The following is a 24,541-nucleotide window of genomic DNA, read 5'->3' as shown; positions in this document are numbered from 1 at the left end:
CTAAACAACCAAACAACAACAACAACACATTAATATCCAGGGTCCTTTACCTTTAACCTTTAACTTTTACACCTTAATATCAATGTGGGATGAGGAGATTGCATTTGTCAATTGGATACGAGGTTTTTGACGTTTCACGAGCATAAAAGATATATGGGTGCTTTGAGGAGGAGGAAAGTCCTTTTTTTTTTGCTAGGATACTAATTAATCATGGGAGAATCCTGCACATTTGAAAGTTACACCTGCATTTTTGTCCCTTTAAGCTAATGTGACAGCGAGCAGGAATAGGAAAGGCTTTGTATAATCCTGATTTTTGTCATTGCTTTAGGGCCAAGGTGTGAAAAAGAACAGAACACTTGCTTTACATCTGATGAAGAAAGCTGCATCCAAGGTAACTTCTACAAAAAACAGTTTCTGTAGGGGAATTTGCGCTGTCCAGCACTGTCTCTTGCCTGATGGAGCGTCCCCTTGCTGCAGCTCAGCGACATGCCGCAATATATCTGCTGATTTTTAAGGTCCCACGAGATTGTTGTTTTTGCTGCAGGAGTCTAAGGCTTTGTATACCGTTAAAGCACATCCAAAGCACATTTTTTCCTCTCAGGGAATTCTAGGTACTGTATCTTGTTGAGCGCTGCTGAAAATAGTAACCCTGTGAGGGGCAAACTGTTATGTACTGAAGTTCTCACCCTGGGTCAGCAGGGGGATACTGTACATAGTTTTTACTCAGATAGTTTTTACTCAGGTTTTTACTTTGTTCTGGCCTGTGAATAAACAAGAGCTGTTTGAAGAATCCTTGTGTCGTCTGATATGTTCATCCACAACTTAACACAAACTACAGTACCTAGACTTCTTTGAGAGAAATAATGTCCTTCGAATATGCTTTGAATGTGCTTAAGTGTGTACACAGCTGAAGGCAGCGACTTCTCCAGAAACTGTCAGGTACAGATGCAATCCTTGAATGTCTAATGTACCTTAAGTTTCATTTAGGTCCCCTCAAATCCTGTGGTTTGTTTGTTTTTTATTTTATTTATTTATTTGTTATTTGTTTATTTTTTAATTTATATATTTCAGGTTTATACATTTCACTGATCTTACAGTCATTCTGACATTTCAAAACTTGACCTCTTTCCCCCTCTTTCTGCGGTTCCTTAAATTTATTTTTTAATATCTTCTGCATATCCAAATTAACTCAATTTGCTCATTTATTCATCTACTTTAAATATATACTCTTATGAAATTGCAGGTTATTACAATGATCCTTCAAATGTTCTTCTCTGTTTACAATTTCTCTGTAAAAATTCAATAGTCCATTTCCATTCTTTTATAAAAAGTTTGTTATCTTGATTTCTTATTCTGCCGATAAGTTTTGCCATTTCTGTGTATTCCATAAGCTTTTGCATCTGTTCTTCCTTTGCTGGGACTTCTGTTTCTTTCCATTTGGGGGCAAGTACCAGTAACATTCTTACCGCTGTAGTTGCATACATAAATAAGTTTCTATACAGTTTAGGTAGTTCTATCCCTATAATTCCCAAAAGAAAAGCTTCTCGGTTTTTTACAAACGTTATTTTAAACATCCTTTTCATTTCATTATATATCATTTCCCAGTAAGCTTTAACCTTACTGCAAGACCACCACATATGATAAAAATAACCTTCTTTCTCTTTACATTTCCAAGTTATTTGATTTAGATTTATAATTTTTTGCCAATTTACTCGGTGTTGGATACCATCAATATATCATTTTCATATAATTCTCTCTTACAGCATGCTGTAAATTATACATCAATATTCCACAATCGTTCCCATGCGTCCATGTCTATATTATGTTTGTTTGTTTTTTAAAAGCTGTTTAACTTTCTGCTTTTATAGATAGACAAGACTGACCATAAGCATATCTTTATTATCATCCTGATTCCTAAAATATGTTAATCAGGCATCTCCCTCCATGCTAGTAACAGCCACATGAGAGAAAAAGTTGCTCTTGCATCCTTTTTTGCCATGCTAGCTTTGCCTTTGAGCCAGTGCCACCGACTGGGCTCAACCACTTCAGCCCCAACTGGGCCAGGTGATCTGGGGTAGCACTGCCAGAGACCTTCTTCTTCAGGAACAGGTCTAAGTGCTGTGGACTCACAACTCAGAGCTGTGAGCACCAAACTCACTTCCAGAAGACAGTCGTGCACAGCAGAGTATAGCAGAGCATAAATCACTCGGACGACAGTGCTGAAGAATATCTTCTTTTATTCACTAACAGCTACTGTACTATACAAACTATATACAAATGGAGATGCTGAACTGCACTGAGTGTTACAGCTGCTTTCTTCAGCGACCTTATCTACACAGAGATAACACTCAGTCTCCCCCTTTGAAGTGAGGCTGGTGCAGAATAAGTAGCAAGCACAATCCGCCTCCTCCTCTCTGGAAAATCAGCAGATTCTTGCAATGGGAGGGGTGAAATCTCCTCATGCCATGCCATGCTGTTGTTGTTGTTAAGTCGTTTAGTTGTGTCCAACTCTTCATGACCTCATGGACCAGAGCACTCCAGGCACTCCTGACTTGCACTGCCTCCCGCAGTTTGGTCAGTCATGCTGGTAGCTTCGAGAACACTATCCAACCATCTCGTCCTCTGTCCCCTTCTCCTTGTGCCCTCCATCTTTCCCAATATCAGAGTCTTTTCCAGGGAGTCTTCTCTTCTCATGAGGTGGCCAAAGTATTGGAGTCTCAGCTTCAGGATCTGTCCTTCCAGTGAGCACTCAGGGCTGATTTCCTTAAGAATGGATGAATTTGATCTTCTTGCAGTCCATGGAACTCTCAAGAGTCTCCTCCAGCACCATAATTCAAAAGCATCAATTCTTCGGCGATCAGCCTTCTTGATGGTCCAGCTCTCACTTCCATACATCACTACTGGGAAAACCATAGCTTTACCTATACGGACCTTTGTTGACAAAGTGATGGCTCTGCTTTTTAAGATGCTGTCTAGGTTTGTCACTGCTTTTCTCCCAAGAAGCAGGCGTCTTTTAATTTCGTGACTGCTGTCTCCATCTGCAGTGATCATGGAGCCCAAGAAAGTAAAATCTCTCACTGCCTCCATTTCTTTCCCTTCTATTTGCCAGGAGGTGATGGGACCAGTGGCCATGATCTTAATTTTTTTGATGTTGAGCTTCAAACCAGATTTTGCGCTCTCTTCTTTCACCCTCATTAAAAGTTTCTTTAATTCCTCCTCACTTTCTGCCATCAAGGTTGTGTCATCCACATATCTGAGGTTGTTGATATTTCTTCCGGCAATCTTAATTCCGGCTAGGGATTCATCCAGCCCAGCCTTTCGCATGATGAATTCTGCATATAAGTTAAATAAGCAGAGTATCCCTACATACAGAAAGCTAGAATTTTTGTGTGTGTTGGGGGGGGGATGTTTTGATATGAGGGAGTATTCATGTGACTCACCTGTAACAGAAGCAGGGCGTGAGGGGTGCTAAAAGGTTATAATATGACTTGGGAATTCCCAAGATATTTTGGTTAATTTAGTTTTGCTTGTTAAGTAATTGTGCGCAGAATGGCACACAAATCATTAACAGTGATTGCTAAGTTCTTGCGGTTACGTTACGTATTAATATTGACGATGCATTACCTGACATTTTCAGAAGGAAAAAAATTTAAATTCTTTGGTTTTTCCAAAAGCAGTTTATGCACCTTTTCATCAAACATAGACTTGCCAAGCTAAATGTTGCCCAGTCACAAAAATGATAGCAGATTCAAATTCCTCACACCCCCAAAACGTATTTTTTTAAGGCCCGTCACTGAATAAATTTGCAAAAATTACGTTTCGCCCCTTAAAACGATACACTCTGATTGTGTCACGTCATCGTTCTGCAGGTTTGATTTGATTGCTTGACAATTGGCTGGGAATAATAATAATAATAATAATAATAATAATAATAATAATAATAATAATAATAATTTGTTATTTATACCCTTCCCCTCTGGCTGGGTTTCCCCAACCACTGTGGGCAGCTTCCAACAAAATGTGGGAGTTGTACCTGGGGATTTTATCTGAGAGCAGCCTGGACTTAGCCCCATATCTTTCCATAAGGTGTTGGGTCCTCGAACAAAATAAATCAGGGATTGAAACACAGCCTGAAAGTTCTTAAGAGTTCCCCTTTTGCTCTCTTTCTACCTGCAGGGACTGCCTCAAGCACTGAATGGCCTGGGTTGGTATTATCATAACTTCAAAAGAGACTATGCAAAAGCAGCCCGATACTGGTTAAAAGCTGAAGCTATGGGCAATCCTGATGCATCCTTCAACCTTGGCGTCTTATATTTAGATGGAGCTTATCCAGGAATAACTGGGAGAAATAAAGTGAGTGTAAATTGTTTGTTTATTTACCTTCTGGTGATATTGCAGATGATTAAACAACATTTTTCTCTTTGGATTCTCAAAAATTTAATAGAGAGGTAGCCATTTCAAATGGCAATCAGTACAGAAATGGTAGCTAATAATTTCAATTTTTTTAAAAACTTGCATTTTTCCTTATGCTCACATTATTGACATTATAGAAAGATGAAACAAGCAAAAGTTTTATTTTTTTACTGCTTTCCCCCCACTTTACAGACTGTTGCTGCTGACTATTTCTTGAAAGCGGCAGAAAGTGGTCACATGGAAGGCACATTACGGTGTTCACAATATTATATTACAGGAAACTTAGCGAACTTCCCCAGGGATCCTGAAAAGGCAGTAATGTAAGTAGTGCTAAGAAATGCATTGACAACAATAACAAAAAAAAATTAAAAATCAAATTTCTTAAACCAGGAATCATTGTGACTGCAAAAAAACATGGTTGTGTGCTAAGATCACCAAAACTGCCTAGAAATAAATTCACACATGACTCAAATTTTAGTTTGAGGTTTGGCATAATTTTGGCCATAACTAAAACAAAACAAATTCCTTCCAGTAGCACCTTAAAGACCAACTAAGTCAGTTCTTGGTATGAGCTTTCGTGTGCATGCACACTTCTTCAGATACACACTTCAGATACAGTTTGTCCCTGAGTTTTTCATATCCAGCTTATGATTTGGCCTTTGCACTGAAACGTCTGTTGGGAGCACAGTGTTAGGAAACGGATAAATCAGTCAATACTTCAGTGTGTATCTGAAGTACTTCAGTGTGTATCTGAAGAAGTGTGCATGCACACGAAAGCTCATACCAAGAACTGACTTAGTTGGTCTTTAAGGTGCTACTGGAAGGAATTTGTTTTGTTTTAACTATGGCAGACCAACACGGCTACCTATCTGTAACTTTGGCCATAACTTTATTGATTACAGGCTGTGATTGAAACAAAATAAAAAAATTCCTTCCAGTAGCACCTTAAAGACCAACTAAGTTAGTTAGTTCTAGGTATGAGCTTTCGTGTGCATGCACACTTCTTCAGATACACCTTCAGATACACCTTCAGATACACCTTCGTGTATCTGAAGAAGTGTGCATGCACACGAAAGCTCATACCTAGAACTAACTTAGTTGGTCTTTAAGGTGCTACTGGAAGGAATTTTTTTATTTTGTTTTGACTATGGCAGACCAACACGGCTACCTATCTGTAACAGGCTGTGATTGGTTTGCTTAGTCATTGGTTCAGACTATCTGATCCTGTCTCAGACTATCCAGGACAGGAGCAGAACTGACAACTGCCAGTTGCAGAGGTCAGTCGAGGTAAGCACCCTGGGAGATCGATTGGGATGGGTGCAGATCCCTAAGATCACACCCAGAGTGCTCCCAGGGGCTCTTGCATGGCCCTATCCCCCTTTCAGGGGTCAGACAAATGCATGGCGAACCCCTGGATTCCTTTAACGGAATACCTACGCAGCAACCATCGGAGGGACAAGTCACAGCCACGCCTCGTCCCCTCCACACACATTAACCAATGCCTAACCACAAACCTTGGGACGCGGGTGGCGCTGTGGGTTAAATCACAGAGCCTAGGACTTGCCGATCAGAAGGTCGGCTGTTCGAATCCCCGCGACGGGGTGAGCTCCCATTGCTCGGTCCCTGCTCCTGCCAACCTAGCAGTTTGAAAGCATGTCAAAGTGCAAGTAGATAAATAGGTACCACTCTGGCAGGACAGTAAACGGTGTTTCCGTGCGCTGCTCTGGTTCGCCAGAAGCGGCTTAGTCATGCTGGCCACATGACCCGGAAGCTGTATGCTGGCTCCCTTGGCCAATAAAGTGAGATGAGCGCCGCAACTCCAGAGTCGGTCACTGGGAGGAGAACCCGATTTCAGTGACCTTGACCTTCCAAACCTATACTTGTTTTCTTCTTTCTTTTTCATACCCTGTTCATTGTGTCACTTTTTGGGCTGAGGGGATTTGCATTTCTGAAGCTTAAATTGCACATTTCGTGGCGGGAGGGAGTCCTGAGTCTTACATTGGCAGTGAAGCAAACGCCCTCCTTCCTTTCTCTTCTCCCCCAAGAAGAAGGTCCCCATCTCATCCTAACCTGGAGGTACATAATGGAGTTGAGGGTCAGTCTCATACTTCTTCGCAATGTGAGGGCTGCTGCCAGGTGTCCGCCATTGCTGAGACGGGCAAGAAAGCAAGGGGCTAGAACAACGGGAGAAACAGCATGTTGGGAAGCAGGAGATTCTCCTAGAGTTCACTGATTTGGGTTGAGGTGTGTGCAGGCATTTGCCTGCCACAAAGTTGGCTGCAGACTTCGAATGATAATGTTTCTGTTCTTATTTTCAGCTGGGCAAAATATGTGGCAGAAAAGAATGGCTATTTAGGCCACGTCATTCAAAAAGCTCTCAACGCTTATCTGGAATTGTCTTGGTAGGTCTGGTGCTCCTTTTCTGTATGTATTTATATATATACATGTATTATTATTATTATTATTATTATTATTATTATTATTATTATTAGCAAGAGAACTGAGAAAGTGAAATAACACAATGACTACAAAAGATAAATGCAATTCAGAATGGGAATTCTATACTTCTATGCTGTGAAATGGCCACCTAATAGTAGCTAAATTAGAACAATTGACTGATTTATCCGTTTCCTAACACTGTGCTCCCAACAGACGTTTCAGTGCAAAGGCCAAATCATTAGCTGGATATGAAAAACTCAGGTACAAACTAGATGAGACATTTGTAACCTATTATTAGATCTTCAGTCTCTTAAGTTTTGGCAAATAGCAGCCATGGGTGGGGAGGACATATGTAAGTTTCTTGTAATGTGGCAAATAGCCACTCTGCGTGAGTGACCTTTATTTGGAAAACAGTGTTTGGTGGTGGTGGTGGGCTGTACTGCAGCCCTGATTAGAATCCAGGAGCAACTACCCTTGGGGGGGGGGGGCAGTGCTATTTGCTAAAATTTAAAGAAATCAGATCTCCACCATTCCCTCTAGTTTTGCCCTCAGCATGACCTAAAACAATTCAGTGCTCAAAGCAGAAAAACCTAATGAACTCTCCATTATAGCACAAATAAAGGTAAAGGACCCCTAGAAGGTTAAGTCCAGTTAAAGGCGATTATGGGGTTGCGGCACTTATCTTGCTTTCAGGCCAGCGTTTGTCCCCAGACAGCTTTCTGGGTCATGTGGCCAGCACGACTAAACCATTTCTGGTGCAACAGAACACCATGATGGAAACCAGAGTGCACGGAAACTCTGTTTACCTTCCCGCCCCAGCGGTACCTATTTATCTACTTGCACTGGCGTGCTTTCGAACTGCTAGGTTGGCAGGAGCTGGGACAGAGCAATGGGAACTCACCCCGTTGTGGGGATTCAAACTGCCAACCTACTGATCAGCAAGCCCAAGAGGCCCAGTGGTTTAGACCACAGCACCACCCTTACATCACAAATATAATAATAATAAACACCATCACAGATGACTTTCTGTCCTTTAATGATAGTCTGAATTTAGTGTATCTCAATCCACATGCAGAACTCCCAGAGCATTTTCTGGGTACAGTTTGGTGAAAACCTACATGCAGAGGATCCATGTGAAAGCTAGGAGGCAGATTGCCAAAGTTTAAACCAGCTGCTAATCCTTATCCTTCACTTTTAAGTTTTGACCAGTAGATGTAGCTGTTGATTCGGAGTGTCAACCTTTCTTCCCCAGCTCTGTGTAAAAGCCACAACCTATTTCAGATTGAAGGGAAGCACCAATGGAATCTTCTTTTCAAGATCTAATAGCATCTCTGCAGGCAGGAAGAGTTTTCATGACATAGTCCTAACCATGACCATGGGCTGGGGTCAGGGTGGGAGCACAAGCAGCTATTTACAGTTTGCTTTCTTAAGATTAATTCAGCTACAAGTGATGCATTTCGCATCATGTTAAATTTTCCCGAAACTCTTAGGGCCTAACTAGACATAATAGGAGTGGACTCATGTACAGTATCTGAATTGGATAATCCTCAAATTTACATGAAGCGGACTAAGGTAGAACTCTTCCCTGCTTTCAGCTTTTTCAGCCAGTCTTTGTAAATAAAACTAGCACACTGCACTTCACATGCCTCTCTGTGGTGAGGCTACTTTATCAACCTGTGAATCTTACATCCAAAACATCCCTTATTGGAGTCTATTTTATTATGATCCCTGTAAAAGTGAATTGAGCTTTCTGATTCTTTTATTCATGCACAGTTCATTTCTTTGTTGTCTTGTTTGTTTGTACGGTGTTGTTTTTGAACACAATCTGCAATTTTCTCAATGGAAAGAAATATCAGGATAGAATCAGAGAACTGGAGAACTGGAGGAGACCCTAAGTATCATCTAGGAGCAATGCAGGAATCTCAATATGCGTTCCCCATCCAGTTTGAAACCATACTGAACCCTGCTTAGCTTTGCAAATTTGCTATCCATTTTACTGCTGCACCACTCAGAGGGGAGGAGAGATTTTCTTAGAAGGTTTTTTGGTTTTTTGTTTTTTGCATGGGTAGGTCAGATGTTCAACTGCTGCCACCTGCCCAACACGGTTGCACTTCAAAAGCTCCTCACCTTGTATTACTTCTGCATGAGCTGAATTGAACTATGCCGATGTCATCTCTAATTGTGTCTTTAATTTAAACCCGTTGTCTTCTCAGAACCCTTCCTTCTCTTCCAAGCAAGGCCTTTGTTCCGCAGATGATTCTGTGGAATGTTTTAGGGTGTGTACTCTAACCTGTCACGTCACTGTCTCTCTGCCTAACCTACCTCACAGGGATGTTGTGATGTGGAAATGAAGAGTGAATGTGGCTGCCTTGAGCTTCTCGGGCCTTATTGTTACCCTGTGTAAATGTGCCCTAAAACATACTAAAGACTCTTTTGCTGTGGCATATTCCAGGAGGAATATCAGCACTGCTGAACAATCTGTCTCTATTCCTCCTCCTCCTCCTCCTCCTCCTCCTCCTCTTCTTCTTCTTCTTCTTCTTCGGCAGTGGCGTAGCGTGGGGGGTGCAGGGGGGGCCGGCTGCACCGGGCGCAACATCTGGGGGTTAGGGTTAGGGTTAGGGGGCGCAAATCCACGGGTTAGGGGCGCAAATTACTTGCCTTGCCCCGGGTGCTGACAACCCACGCTACGCCACTGTTCTTTGGCAATCACTGATAGCCAAGTAAGATTGTCTTACATAAACACGGTCTTAACAGTGAGTCCGTAAGTGACTGTGGAAGCCAATTCTGGATCCACACATCCTTCCACAGTGGGGACATAGGTTTCCAGGCAGGAGTTGATCATGGTGAGGGTTTGCCAAACGTGCCTTCCTCTTAGCACTTTTCTCCATTTCGTCCTGAGTTCGAGCGTCTTCAAAGCCCATAGCACCTTTGGTAAATTGGGTCCTCCCTTAATGAGGGCACGTATTGCGGTGAGATCTGGCAACCAAACCCTGTGTTGTGGGTGGGTACATTTGGATAGCCACAACACCCGATTGGTAGGTCCCTTGATGCTGGGTTCAATCAGGCCAATGGGACGCAAGCTAAATGGATCAAGGGACTTATATATACCTATGCACGTGACACAGAGCTTCCTCTTTCGGTGCGTGCATGGGAACACCCACCAACCTCTCCCTATATTTGGGGCTGTGCGCTTCACCTTGCTATGCATCGTGTGTCGTCTGTCATTGGAACAGGGGCAAGGCAGGAATTTCCCCCACTTGGCTGATTGCCTGTCGTGTAGCAAATCGTCACAACTTGTAAGGTTGTGGATAGGCTCTGGTTCAGGTGATAGGGATGGGAGAAGGCTCTCGTCATCCCTATGTGAAGGGTATTCCGTTAAAGGAATCCAGGGACCCCATGGTTTGGTCAACCCTGTGAGGGGGTTGTGCCCATGCCTGAGTCCAGGGGGACATCTGGGTGTTGGACATAGCCTGTTCCCGGCTTTCTGCTTATCCGGGTGTTCACCCTAGTCTGACCTATGCTGGTGCCCTGGGTCAGTGCTACCTGCAACGGTGCAGGGAGCTAGTCGAACCAGAGCCTATGCAACCAGTCGCTTGCTGTAATCAATTGTGGCCTAAATTCTGCCAAAAACCAAACCAAAAATTTGAGTCTCGTCTGAATTTATTTAAGGCGGATGTTTAAAGGTCTGAACAGGCAAAGGCTGTTCTCCAATGGGAGGACTCGCAGACCAGTGTTTCCCAGTTATCGGTGTTCTGCTTCTGTTTGAAAACCACTGTGCCAAACTATTTCTGAAGTTTCCTTGTATTCACCTTGCATTTCTTTTTCTCACACCCCTTGGTTTTAGGCATGAAGCCCTGCTTTATTACCTTCTGTCTGCAGAGACTGGAATCGAAGTGTCACAGACAAACCTGGCACATCTCTGCGAAGAGAGGCCAGTAAGTATATGTGATTCCACACCCTCTTGTTGTTTTAAATCCTTAAATATTTTCCTGGAAGCATACTGAGTCATTCTTTCTCTCCCACATCCTGTGTTCTAGAATATGACAGAAAGATACATGAATGTTGACTGCATTTGGAGATATTATAATTTCTCAGTTTCTCAGAAAAATGCTCCCTCATTTGGTACGTATAACAACCTGTTACAGATAAAGTCATTCGTGTGCTTTTGAGTGTTGCAAAATGACCTCCTTTTTCTTTTTTAAAATAATTGGTTTATTTGGTTTTCAGATCAAAGTTTTACACTCATATATCCAATATACAAGGGACGCGGGTAGTGTTGTGGGTTAAACCACAGTGCCTAGGACTTGCCAATCAGAAGGTTGGTGGTTCGAAACCCCGCGATGGGGTGAGCTCCCGTTGCTCGGTCCCTGCTCCTGCCAACCTAGCAGTTCAAAAGCACATCAAAGTGCAAGTAGATAAATAGGTACCACTCTGGCGGGAAGGTAAACGGCGTTTCTGTGCGCTGCTCTGGTTCACCAGGAGCAGCTTAGTCATGCTGGCCACATGACCCGGAAGCTGTACGCCGGCTCCCTAGGCCAATAAAGTGAGATGAGCACCGCAACCCCAGAGTTGGCCACAACTGGACCTAATGGTCAGGGGTCCCTTTACCTTTTACCCAATATACAACATAAAAACAATATTCCTGGACTTCTCTCATCCCCTTTGTGGGTTGTATTGTTAATCTTTTCCTCCTGCATCTTTTATGATAATCCAGATATTTTACATCTCCCCTGTGTCCAAAGTTCACAATTAAACTGCGTTATTCCCATCATACTAATGATTTTAACTGTTTGCAATGGGTTTTTAAGATAAATTACAAATCTGCTCCATTCCTTATTAAAATCCTGGCCTTCCTGATTTCTGATTCCTTGGGTCATTTTTGCCAATTTGGCATAATCCACCAACTTAATTTGCCATTCTGTTCTGGTAGGGACTTTATCTTCTTTCCATCTCTGGGCGCAAAATGACCACCTTCTGGCTTGTTTGCAATCAATCAAAGATCATTGCAAAAGATCATTGATCAGGACCACTGGAATTTGTCGTAGCCTGAGCTGTGAAGGAGAGAATTGCTTGCGCAGTCTTTAATGCAGCTGCTTCTTTCCACAGCTTATCTGAAGGTGGGAGATTTCTACTACTATGGATATCGGAATCAGTCCAGAAACTTGGATATCTCAGTGCAGATGTATGCACAAGCTGCCTTGTATGGAGACGCACAGGTAGGTTCTTGCTGGTTGGGGAATGAAAGGGCTGATCATCAGAAAACCTGAGGCCTTTTCTGAGATCTGCAGTGTCCCACAAACCCCTGTCACGTTCAGGGCCGTCTTTAGCATTTGCGCGTCGAGGTCCCCAAGACACCCCCCCCCCAAAGAAAACACAATTGACACTTAATTTTTGTTTAAGGTTTTTGGCATAATTTTGGCCACAACTTTATTCAAATTACAGCAATGTGAGTGGTTGCTCAGGCATTGGTAGCACTAACTGACCCCGCATGGGGACAGCTCTGACATTCGCACCCCCCGCGAAGTCAGCAAGTGTAAGTCACCTGGGGAGAGAGACGGGACTGGGAACCATGCCTCACCTCTCCCCAGAATGCTCCCAGGGGCTCGCGTGGCCCTAGCCCCTTGCCAGGGGGTTTCGGACAAAAGCATGGGGAGCCCCTGGGTTCCTTTAACGGAAAACCCTTGAAGCAGCAGCAGCATTTTGGAGGGGCAGGCACAGCCAAATCCATACCCCTCCACCAACCAATTCCAAGACCAATGCCTAACCGCAACCTTACAAGCTGTGACGATTTGCTACGCAGTAGGCAAAAACCAAGTGGCACACACTAATCAGCCAAATGGACAAAATTCCTACCGGGCCCCTGCCCCAAAGCAGATGACCCTATGACAGCATAGCAAGGTCAAGCAAACAGCCTAAAATTAGGGAAGGGAGGGCGGGTGATCCGAAGCACGCAGCAAAAAAGAGGAAGTTCGTCACTGCGAGCCTTGTATTTAACAAATAGGGCTGTCAATCAACAAATGGCAACATCTAGATTTCCCCAGTAACAGCCCGCCCCTGCTTAAAGGATGGCCAAACCATTTGCCTAGCAACAGTAAGGTGGCTCGTCAGCCCCGCCCACAACCTGTGCTCTCCATGAGGGAGAACACACTATGCAGCGCCGGGGTGCAAAAAAAACACCCAGTGCCCCCAATTTGGGGGGTGGGGGAGGCTAAAGCTGTTGAGCTTTCTTGCAGGTTGTAATTTATGAATTGACAAGGGAGCTTCTTGCTCCAGGGCTGCATTATCTGTCTTGGTGAATTCTTCAGCAGCTTCTCTGGCTCCTTGTCCCCTTTAAAAGCAAAAACGCCCAACACCTTTCGCCACAGAGCTGTGAAGTGCTATTTGTTTGACTGGAAATGCCTTCGTTTTGCACCTTGCAGGGGTTCTTTAATTTGGCTGTTCTCCTGGAAGAAGGTTATTCCATCCCTCATCACATTTTAGATCATTTAGGAATTGACAGGACCGTCAACTCCAGTAATGCAAACGTGCTCCAGGAGCTTTATGAAAGGTGAGACTGTTCTTGTCCATCATTGCCGTCCTTAAAATGTTAAGAGCAGGTTTTTATTTAGCACAGTGTAAAATGTGAAGCAACAGAAATAATAGCAAGGTGCCATAAAATCGGCAACAACGTTAAAATGCCTAAGATGGTGGTCTTCGAAATGTATTCCAGGGGACCCTGGGGTCTGTCAGAAGCATACCAAGAGTTCCTCAAAGAGAAGAATGGTAACGGCAAATCCTTTCCTGAAAGACAACTCTCTGTCTGCCACTATTTTCTCCATGCAGCGTGCAAGTTGCAGGAGAAGCTTTGAGCACCCTCAGAATGGGCCCGCGCTCATTGTGAACTGATTGTGTTCCCTGGACTCCTTTGCAACACCTGAAGTTCCTCTGGCAAGCAAATCCTGGGGAAAATATTTTCCTGAAGGTAGAAAGGTTGAGAATCCCTGGTCTTGGGGAATGGAAAAGTTATCACAAGCCACCAAGAACAGCAAAACAGGATGGCTTGTTGGGCCGCAGTACTCTTCCAAAAGAATGCTAGGCCTCTTCAAGTGTTCTCCTGTGTCTGCTGGCCCTTCCTCCTTGACATCTACACATAACAACAACAACAACAAAATATTATTATTATTTAAACCCCGCCAATCTGGGGCGTTCCCAACAGAATATAAAAAACACGACAAAACTTCACACATTAAAAACTTCCCTAAACAGGGTTGCCTTCAGATGTCTTCTAAAAGTCAGATAGTTGTTTATTTCTTAGACATCTGCTGAGAGGGCATTCCACAGGGCGGGTGCCACTACCGAGAAGGTCCTCTGCTTGGTTCCCTGTAACCTCACTTCTCGCAGTGAGGGAACTGCCAGAAGGCCCTCAGAGCTGGACCTCAGTGTCCGGGCACAACAATGAGGGTAGAGACGCTCCTTCAGGTATACTGGGCCGAGGCCATTTAGGGCTTTAAAGGTCAGCACCAGCACTTTGAATTGTGCTCAGAAACATACTGGAAGTCAATGTAAGCCTTTCAGGACCGTTGTTATATGGTCTCGGCGGCCACTCCCAGTCACCAGTCTAGCTGCCGCATTCTGGATTAGTTGTAGTTTCTGGGTCACGTAGAGTGCATTGCAGTAGACCAAGCAGGAGGTAACCAGAGCATGCACCTCTCTGGCAAGACAGTCTGCGGGCAGGTGCGGTCTCAGCCTTCATACCAGATGGAGCTGGTAGGCAGCTGCCCTGGACACAGAATTGACCTACGCCTCCATGGACAGCTGTGAGTCCAAAATGACTCCCAGGCTGAGCACCTGATCCTTCAGGGGCACAGCTACCCCATTCAGGACCAGGGAGTCCTCCACATTGAGAAGGCCTGAAGAGGAACAACCTTCTCTGTGCATATCTCCTTCCTCCTGCTGGTCTTTGACTCAGAGTATGGATTTCGCCATGTTCTAAATCACGAGGAGAACCTACATGCACAGAAAAAGGCTTCGCTCTTCAGAGTTTCCCTTCTAACATATGGATGACAGGTCTGGGGCCCGTGGACACGGTCCCACTCTCTTCCACCTCATGACTGCAATTACCCAGGTGAGAATGCCTGAAGGAGGCTTTGAAGCCACCACTGACTGAGAAGACCTCTCTCCAAAACAACACAAGATCCAAAACTTCCCCACAAGCCTAGGAAGCATGCTTGCTCAAAATTTCGTGCCAAGAAGCTGAATTTGACATCAACGGAAGTAGCTTTAGGATTGCAATCTTTAAGTTCTAGATGGTTGAGAACTCTCAGCTCTGTTGAGAAACCAGCTGCCTTTTGACTGTTCCTCAACTCTCATTAGAGCTGCAGCCATTTCCTCAAGCTACCTGAACAGCTGGTCATAATTTTAATCACAGTAACTCAACTAATAAATGAGAACATGTCATAAGGTGGTGGTGGAAGACCATATGATGGGACTCTTTGATGTGGAAGGAAAGTCTGCCCTATCACTGATGGCCCCAGTTAAGACTCAAGCCTTCTATCTGCCTGGCTTTACTCCTTCATCTGCATAGTCCTTGTCTGCTCTTGCGACAGGCTGCTGAGAGCAATAATAATAATAATAATAATAATAATAATAATAATAATAATAATAAATTTTATTTATATCCCGCCCTCCCCAGCCGAAGCCAGGATCAGGGCGGCTAACAACAATAAAATAATACAACATTCTAAAATCATTTCATTATAAAATTAATTCAAATCAAATTGATGGCAACCATTGGGCTAGAGTTCTGTGAAGATTGCCAAAGGAGGGAGTCAGGCTGTGGCCTGGCCAAAGGCCTGGTGGAACAGCTCTGTCTTGCAGAAAGATGTCAAGTCCCGCAGGGCCCTAGTCTCTTGTGACAGAGCGTTCCACCAGATCGGAGCCGCAGCCGAAAAAGCCCTGGCTCTAGTTGAGGCCAGCCTAACCTCTCTGAGGCCTGGGACCTTCAGGATGTTTTTGTTTGAAGACCGTAAGTTCCTCTGTGGGACATACCAGGAGAGGCGGTCCCGTAGGTACGAGGGTCCTAGGCATATTTTTTATTTGACATTGATGTCTTTCTTATTGTCCGTAGGTGTTGGAGCTATAGCAACCAAGAATCAATCAGTCCATGCACTTTAGCTTTGCTTTATTTCCACCTGCGTGTTTTCTGGAAGACGACTTTGCATTCTAGTCTGGTGCGTACAACTCCACCGTTCTATGAGTAAATGCCTGGCATTTTGTGCTCTGACTAATACAAGCTTCTGAATTCCTTGCAGATTTACTTCCTGGGCTCCTTGTTTGTCTCTGCATTGGCTGTATTTGTCATACAGTGTTTCTGGGCTCTGTTGGGTAAGTATCTAGCAGCAGCCATAGAACTGAAGAACAAAAGAATAATAACAAAATCACAAGTGTACAAGGCTTTTTTAAATAGAATATTCCATGTGTTTGATTACATAAGCTGTTGCTCTGTCCCATTTGTTTTCCTCGATAGAAAAAGGAATCAAACTAGATTTTTAAAGACTACTGAGGGCAAACAGGTCGAAAAGCCTAGTTTACTTTTTCACTACAGAAGGGAAAGAATTGAGATCGGATGCCAGCATAAATAATAAAAACATGGAATGAAAATGTAGCCTTGCACAGTTCTGATTTTATTCATATTTTATTTTTCTTTCATTTTGATCCACATTTTGATTTATTTATTTATTTCATTTGGTTCACGCTTTGTGAACCAGCAACTCTTTAAAAAGGGACCACGTACAGTGGTACCTCTGGATACGAACGGAATCCATTCCAGAGCCCCGTTCGCATCCAGAAGCGAACACAACCCCGTGTCTGCATGTGCACAGGTAATGATTCGCCACTTCCGCACATGCACGCGACATCATTTTGACCATCTGTGCATGCATGAGCGGCGAAACCCGGAAGTAACGCGCTTCATTACTTCTGGGTCGCTGCAGCACGCAACCTGAAAATACTCATCCCGAAGCTACTTCAACCCAAGGTATGACTGTATAGCCTAGCCCGATACCGCCAGTAACTAGGTAAAGGTAAAGGGACCCCTGACCACTAGGTCCAGTCGTGGCCGACTCTGGGGTTGCAGTGCTCATCTCTCTTTACTGGCCGAGGGAGCCGGCGTACAGCTTCTGGGTCATGTGGCCAGCAGGAATAAGCCGCTTCTGGCAAACCAGAGCAGCACATGGAAACACCGTTTACCTTCCCGTCGGAGCGGTACCTATTTATCTCCTTGCACTTTGACGTGCTTTCGAACTGCTAGGTTGGCAGGAGCAGGGACCAAGCAACGGGAGTTCACACCGTCGTGGGGATTCGAACCACGACCTTCTGATTGGCAAGTCCTAGGCTCTGTGATTTAACCCACAGCACCACGCGTGACCCTTCCAGTAACTAGAGACCTCCCTTTTTCAATATATTGCTTATATAAATTCCAGACAAGTCATTGTGGAACTTCTTGTGGAGTAATTAAAGGAATATGAGCAATGCTGAGGTTCTACATCTGTGTTTCCTAAGCTGAGGCACCGGGTTTGTTGTTTCATTTTGTTTCCCATAATTATATACTGTGTAAGAATAAGAACTGGCCTTACTCCTCAAAAGTGAAGAACCACTTCTCCCTTCAAAAGAGACTGCCCAGTGGTGTCTCTGCAAGAGTTATGGACCTAAAAGTGTCTCCTGATTGAAAGACTTGCCCACATGGCTGATTAGTGAGCAACGGCCTTTGAGAGTGGGTAGTTCTGTTACGTTTCCGCATTGTGAGGGAATCAACCCACTTTCTGTTTTCTTTTCTTCTTCTTCTTCTTCTTCTTTGACAAAGTAACAATCATACATAAATAAGAATAAAGATGTGCACCCCACCAATGAGACCATTCCATTATAACTATCCAATCTCCCAAAATGTCAACACCTCTCGCGATGGTTTGACCCCTTTCCATTTTAACAGTACAAATTCCACAAACGCCCTGCGTATCTCCTCAAAATCATTTCTCCTGCATATTCCCCGTAATTACCTTAAAGGCACATGTTAATTTATCCTTAATAGCTATATCCTACACCTCTTTATACCATTCTTCCATTCTGTATTCTGCTTGCCCCTTCTACTTCCTAGCTATCATAATTTTTGCAGCTGTCAATAAATTTGTGAGCAAGTCCTTCATAGTCTGTGAACCCTTCACCCCATCGTAAATTGATAATAATGCTACCTCTGGACTTTTGGTCAGCTTTAACCCAGTGATTTCTGTTATCTCCTTAAACACCCTTTGCCGGAAAAATTGTGCATCTTTACACTTCCACCACATGTGAACATAATTCCCGGTTTCCTGGCATCCCCTCCACCATCACACCAAATATTCCTTGTTTATTTGAATTAATCTGACTGTCGTTAAATACCACCTCCAAACTAATTTATAATAATTTTCTTTTATTCTTATTCTTATATAAGAATAAAAGAAAATTATTATAAGAATAAAAGAAATCAACCCTCTTTCATCTATTGGGATGGGGTGAGAGAGAAGGACAATTATTTCTTCTGCTTTCACTGATACAAGCATGACACAGCTAGCTTTTGGGGGGAGTTACGTTATACAGCACTTCCTGTTCCCTCACCCAAATCCTGGAAAGGGAGGCTGGTGTTGCCAGTATGGGTGGGTGTAAAGATTTTGTGCAGTCTTATTTGCAACCAGTAAAGGGACCCCTGATCATTAGGTCCAGTCATGGCTGACTCTGGGGTTGCAGTGCTCATCTGGCTTTATTGGCCGAGGGAGCCGGCGTACAGCTTCCAGGTCATGTGGCCAGCATGACTAAGCCGCTTCTGGCGAACCAGAGCAGCGCACGGAAATGCCGTTTACCTTCCCGCCAGAGCGGTACCTATTTATCTACTTGCACTTTGACGTGCTTTCAAACTGCTATGTTGGCAGGGGCAGGGACCGAGCAACAGGAGCTCACCCCGTCATGGGGATTCGAACTGCCAACCTTCTGATCGGCAAGTCCTAGGCTCTGTGGTTTAACCCACAGCGCCACCCACGTCCCTTTTGCAACCGGTATTTAACCTTTACTATTTTTTTATTTTTTACTTGTGGTTCAGTTACTCTCCGAGCGTGAGAAAGCCAAATAAAGCTGGTTTAAACCTGTTTCTAGTCAGTATTCAACTAAAGCATTCATCTAGATTTTTTTTTAAAGGATTGTTGGTAGAATATTAACAAGACAAGATAGCAGGAAGAGACAATTTTCTTTACAACATTCATGTTTCTCACCTGATGGAATTGTGATTGAGTTGATTATTTTATAGTGTAATCTTAAGGTTATCTACGATTCAGATCAATGCGGTTTACTCAAGGATGGTATTGAAATGTCATGCAGAGAGCATAAATTGACATCGAGTCCACACGCATGCTCAGCATAAGAACTTGGAACCTCACCTGCAATTTAACGTTTACCTTGCTGTGCAGAGTTTAATGACTTCTATAATAGGGATGTATCGGGACGCGGGTGGTGCTGTGGGTTAAACCACAGAGCCTAGGACTTGCTGATCAGAAGGTCGGCGGTTCGAATCCCCGCGACAGGGTGAGCTCCCGTTGCTCCAGAGTCGGTCACGACTGGACCTAATGGTCAAGGATCCTTTACCTTTATTAATAGGGATGTACGCTGGCTCCCTTGGCCAGTAAAGCAAGAGGAGCACCGCAACCCCAGAGTCGTCCGTGACTGGACCTAACGGTCAGGGGTCCCTTTACCTTTACAATAGGGATGGGGATGGCAAATCCCAGATTAGTCCAGAAAGGAAAATTATTTTGCAATAAGAGGTGAAGAAGCATCAGTCCCCGAAAGAGGTGAGAAGGGAGTGTGCAAAGCTCTAAGCAAGAATTAATAAGATTGGAGTTAAAATGCTTAGGCACCAAGTGAGTGATCTGAAATATGTAACCATGTTCCGATAGGTGTTTTGACCACAGTAATAAATCTGGGATACAATGAAAGTGTATACCTCATTTTTGCAGACCGCTTAAACCACAATCCTACATGTTAAGTGCACTTTAGTCATTTATTTTAACAGGAGTAACAACTTAACTCCCATTCCATAGCTTTCAGTGGATTGTGCTTAGCATTTGCTAGATTTTGCCATTTGTATAAGCTTTCATTACTCTAATGGGCAAAGGAGGCAAAGTGTTAAGTTGTGGGTGAATATATCAGACGACACAGCGATTCTTCAAACAGCTCTTGTTTATTCAGAGGCCAGAACAGAACTGAACTGAAGGGCTCAGTCAGCCTGCTTATATAGAGCTCCAGTACAACGTAACTGTAACAATTTTCTAAAACTATCCAATCACTGAACGTCACTTTTGATCCCTTATTTGCATAACTATCTACAGTATCCCCCTGCTGGCCCAGGGTGAGAACTTCAGTACATAACACAAAGTATGTTAGTGAAGGAAGGGAATTTGGAGAATTTGGTATTTGTTTTGAACTGCTATTAATATTGTCATTTCCACTGGCTGTGAACTGCCTTTGAATGTTTTGGGGAAGGGTGGGTATGAAATTGAATAAATGATGATGATGATGCCACACAGACATTTTTGAACACTGGTTAGAGACTTCTGAAAGATTAAGTGGTTTAGAAGTGCTTGTAAGCATGATAAATCATATGGGGAACCGAATTGACCATCAAATTTAAATCAAAAGAAGAGTCACCATATGAAATGTTTGAATAGGAATCCAGAAGTTAAAAAGGGCAAAGTACATTTGACAGTTCTGCTATGCAAGGTGCTGTTTAAGAAAAGGATGCTATGCTAGGGCTTTTCCAGGCCATCTGCATGTGGAATGTGGGTCCTGTGTGCAAATCTCCCTGCTGAATCAGGTTCCATATTCATAAAAGGGTGTCTTCAGGATCTGGAGCTGTGTAGGTAGCCCTCCTTACTGGAGAGGTGATCAAAACCACCGAGCCCCTTGGGCTTGCCGATCAGAAGGTTGGTGGTTCGAATCCCCGCAACGGGGTGAGCTCCTGTTGCTCTGTCCCAGCTCCTGCCAACCTAGCACTTCAAAAGCACACCAGTGCAAGTAGATAAACAGGTACCGTTGTGGCGGGAAGGTAAATGGTGTTTGTGTGCGCTCTGGTTTCCATCACGGTGTCCCGTTGCTCCAGAAGAGGTTTCGTCCTGCTGGTCACATAACCCAGAAAGCTGTCTGTAGACAAATGCCAGCTCCCTCAGCCTGAGATGAGCACCGCAACCCAATAGTTGCATCACCTGAGTGATAGTGGGTGTGGTAATCTATAACACTACTTTTATCTGCTGTGTTATATTGTGTGTCCCAACAGTTGTTCATCGCCGGATATCACGACTGCCTGAAGAGGCTCCAGCTGAAATCTCTTCCACGGAGGAAATTACTAGTGAGACAAGACCAGCAGAGCACAGAGAACCTACTGCGTCAAATAATTCAGAGGAGCATGTCTTGAATTCTCAGCATCCCCGCTCCAGCAGCTGAGGCATGCATTTTCTCAAGAAGAGACATTCTGATGTCTTCAGGAGACAGAAACCTCCCCTTTCTATGCCAATTTGGAAAATGCCCCCCCCCCTTTTGTGACTTGGCGGGTGCTCTCACCGTGGGAGTAGGCTATGCTGTTGTTGTAGCACTTCCTTGCTTGAGCTTGAAGCAGCCTTGAAGGTTTCACCCAAAATTTGGTTAGGAAGGGGACAGTTTGATTCAAGGAGGAATGACCTTCAGATCTAGTGCCCTGTAGAACTTGAGGTAATTTATTTTCCAATTCAGAAATAGTGTGAACTAGAACATAATCGGTCCTATTGTATTATTGGGAAAGGGATTTTTCTGTTCCTTTAAAATTAATCAGGGTTTTATTTTCAGTTCGGAGAATTGATAGACCTGGTTTGGGGAAGAAGGACGTGTCTTAATCAGTCGTAGTGTGCTCCAAAATCATTTTTGCCTTGGTGGGCTAAGGCTCCAAAATGTCATTTCAAAGACAGTATATAGGAATATTCTGTTCACCTTAAATATATACAGTGGTACCTCAGGTTACATACACTTCAGGTTACATACGCTTCAGGTTACAGAATCCACTAACCCAGAAATATTACCTCAGGTTAAGAACTTTGCTTCAGGATGAGAACAGAAATCGTTGTTTTAACAATTATGAAGATAATTTATGGGCAACACGTTGAAACTTTTCTAACGCACAAATTAAATCTACACATTAGTTTCATTAATACGCAATATTGCTGTATACAGCTTAAGTGGCTTCTGGCTGTGAAGTGGTTTACGAATCTTGATTAGAGCATAGTGCTGTGAATGTCAAGGTTGCAGGTTCAATCTCCCTTTGGGATGGCTGCATATTCCTGCACTGCAGAAGGTTGGACTCCTCAGGGTTCCTTGTTGTTTAGTCGTTTAGTCGTGTCCGACTCTTCGTGACCCCATGGACCTGAGCAAGCCAGGCACTCCTGTCTTCCACTGCTTCCTGCAGTTTGGTCAAACTCATGCTGGTAGCTTCGAGAACCCTGTCCAACCATCTCGTCCTCTGTCGTCCCCTTCTCCTTGTGTCCTCAATCTTTCCCAACATCAGGGTCTTTTCCAGGGACTCTTCTCTTCTCATGAGGTGGCCAAAGTATTGGAGCCTCAGCTTCACAATCTGTCCTTCCAGTGAGCACTCAGGGCTGATTTCCTTCAGAATGGATAGGTTTGATCTTCTTGTAGTCCACGGGACTCTCAAGAGTCTCCTCCAGCACCATAATTCAAAAGCATCAATTCTTTGGCGATCAGCCTTCTTTATGGTCCAGCTCTCACTTCCATACATCACTACTGGGAAAACCATAGCTCTGACTATACGGACCTTTGTCGGCAAGGTGCAATTCTATTATTATTGTCCTTGTTGCCTTTGCCTGCAACGTATGAACTAGTAAACAGTTGATAATGACCACAAGTGAACCATGGTAACCTCTAGGGCCTGACCATCAAAACAGCCAACTAAGCTTCCATTTTATTGCGCCTGTTATTCTCCCACGTGGCATCTTGCATATTATTATCAAATATTGTTTCCACTGAAAATATACAAAATGCAAGTGTGAGGCTGCTGAGTCTTTTAAGGGCAAACTGACATGTGAAACGGAAACGAGATTGGTCGTAGAAATTGCCATAATAAATGCTAGCAGATGTTTTGACGCCATTGTGACGACAATGGTGATATCAAATTGGAGATATTAGAGATGAAAAATGCCGTGCCAGCAGTTTATTGATTGGACTAAAGTAATAAAAAAGATGATATTAAGATAAACATTTCGAACCTTTAACTTAAGTGCCCTGTAAATAAAAGGTGTTCTGCAATGCACAAATTAAGTACCGTATTTTTTGCTCTATAAGACTCACTTTTTCCTTCCCAGAAAGTAAGGGGAAATGTGTGTGCGTCTTATGGAGAGAATGCAGGCTGTACAGCTATCCCAGAAGCCAGAACAGCAAGAGGGATCGCTGCTTTCACTGCAGCGATCCCTCTTGTTGTTCTGGCTTCTTAGATTCAGAATATTTTTTTTCTTGTTTTCCTCCTCCAAAAACTAGGTGCATCTTGTGGTCTGGTGCGTCTTATAGAGCGAAAAACACGGTACATTATTTATTTCTTCTCACAGTTTGGTTCAGGCATGCACTGATATTTCCGTTACCACCTTTCCTTCACCAACTTCTTTGGGCATTTCCCCCAACATTTTACGGGCTACTGAGGTGTGCCCCCCCAATGGCCTGCTCAATTCTGCCAGAAAGGGCAGGAGAGAGATACCAGTCTTCCTTGCTCCACTTGCCATAGCTTGCCACTCCTGACGCACCTGTTCAATAAGTGAGAAGGATGGGGAGAGGACCGGGGCTCAATGGAGCGGGTTTAATTTCAAATTGAATCGACTTGGAAATAAGATGCTTTTATCTGTTTTGGGGGAAATAGCTCAACTTATTTCTGAATGAATCTAATGGCAGCAAATGAAATTCTCACAATTTGAACTCCATACTGGTTCTCTCAAACTTTTACCACGTCGAAATGATTATATATTCTTAAAATTTTAATAGATATACCTCCATATCTATTATCCATCTACTATGGATTTCTAGGTAAAGCAGGTCAATTGGTATAAACTATATTTACTTTCTTGGGCTCCATGATCACTGCAGATGGTGACAGAAGTCATGAATTTAAAAGACGCCTGTTTCTTGGGAGGAAAGTGATGACAAACCTAGACAGCATCTTAAAAAGCAGAGACATCACCTTCCCGACATAGGTCCGTATAGTCAGAGCTATGGTTTTCCCAGTAGTGATGTATGGAAGTGAGAGCTGGACCATAAAGAAGGCTGATCGCCAAAGAATTGATGCTTTTGAATTATGGTGCTGGAGGAGACTCTTGAGAGTCCCATGGACTGCAAGAAGATCAAACCTATTCATTCTGAAGGAAATCAGCCCTGAGTGCTCACTGGAAGGACAGATAGTGAAGCTGAGGCTCCAATACTTTGGCCACCTCATGAGAAGAGAAGACTCCCTGGAAAAGATCCTGATATTGGGAAAGATGGAGGGCACAAGGAGAAGGGGACGACAGAGGACGAGATGGTTGGACAGTGTTCTTGAAGCTACTAACATGAGTTTGACCAAACTGCAGGAAGCAGTGAAAGACAGGAGTGCCTGGCTTGCTCTGGTCCA

General features: G+C 43.7%; 1 protein-coding gene across 2 annotated transcripts in view; it reads left to right on the top strand.

The window, feature by feature from the left end:
- SEL1L3 (SEL1L family member 3) overlaps positions 1-21,992 on the top strand; it is a 52,920-nt gene extending 30,928 nt beyond the window's left edge. For both annotated transcript variants that reach the window (XM_081876209.1, XM_081876208.1), the window contains 11 exons: positions 329-391; positions 4,177-4,353; positions 4,606-4,733; positions 6,732-6,815; positions 10,697-10,787; positions 10,890-10,974; positions 11,959-12,068; positions 13,272-13,399; positions 15,959-16,061; positions 16,143-16,215; positions 21,182-21,992. In XM_081876209.1, coding sequence (XP_081732335.1) covers positions 329-391; positions 4,177-4,353; positions 4,606-4,733; positions 6,732-6,815; positions 10,697-10,787; positions 10,890-10,974; positions 11,959-12,068; positions 13,272-13,399; positions 15,959-16,061; positions 16,143-16,215; positions 21,182-21,348 — 1,209 coding nt within the window. In that variant the 3' untranslated portion in view covers positions 21,349-21,992. The remainder of the gene's footprint in view (positions 1-328; positions 392-4,176; positions 4,354-4,605; positions 4,734-6,731; positions 6,816-10,696; positions 10,788-10,889; positions 10,975-11,958; positions 12,069-13,271; positions 13,400-15,958; positions 16,062-16,142; positions 16,216-21,181) is intronic.
- The last annotated feature ends 2,549 nt before the right edge of the window (positions 21,993-24,541 follow it).

Source organism: Podarcis erhardii, assembly GCF_964252035.2.
Source record: "Podarcis erhardii genome assembly, chromosome: 9".
Lineage (NCBI taxonomy): Eukaryota > Metazoa > Chordata > Lepidosauria > Squamata > Lacertidae > Podarcis > Podarcis erhardii.
Note: the sequence above shows the minus strand (reverse complement) of the source record. Positions and strands in the feature narration are given on the sequence as shown.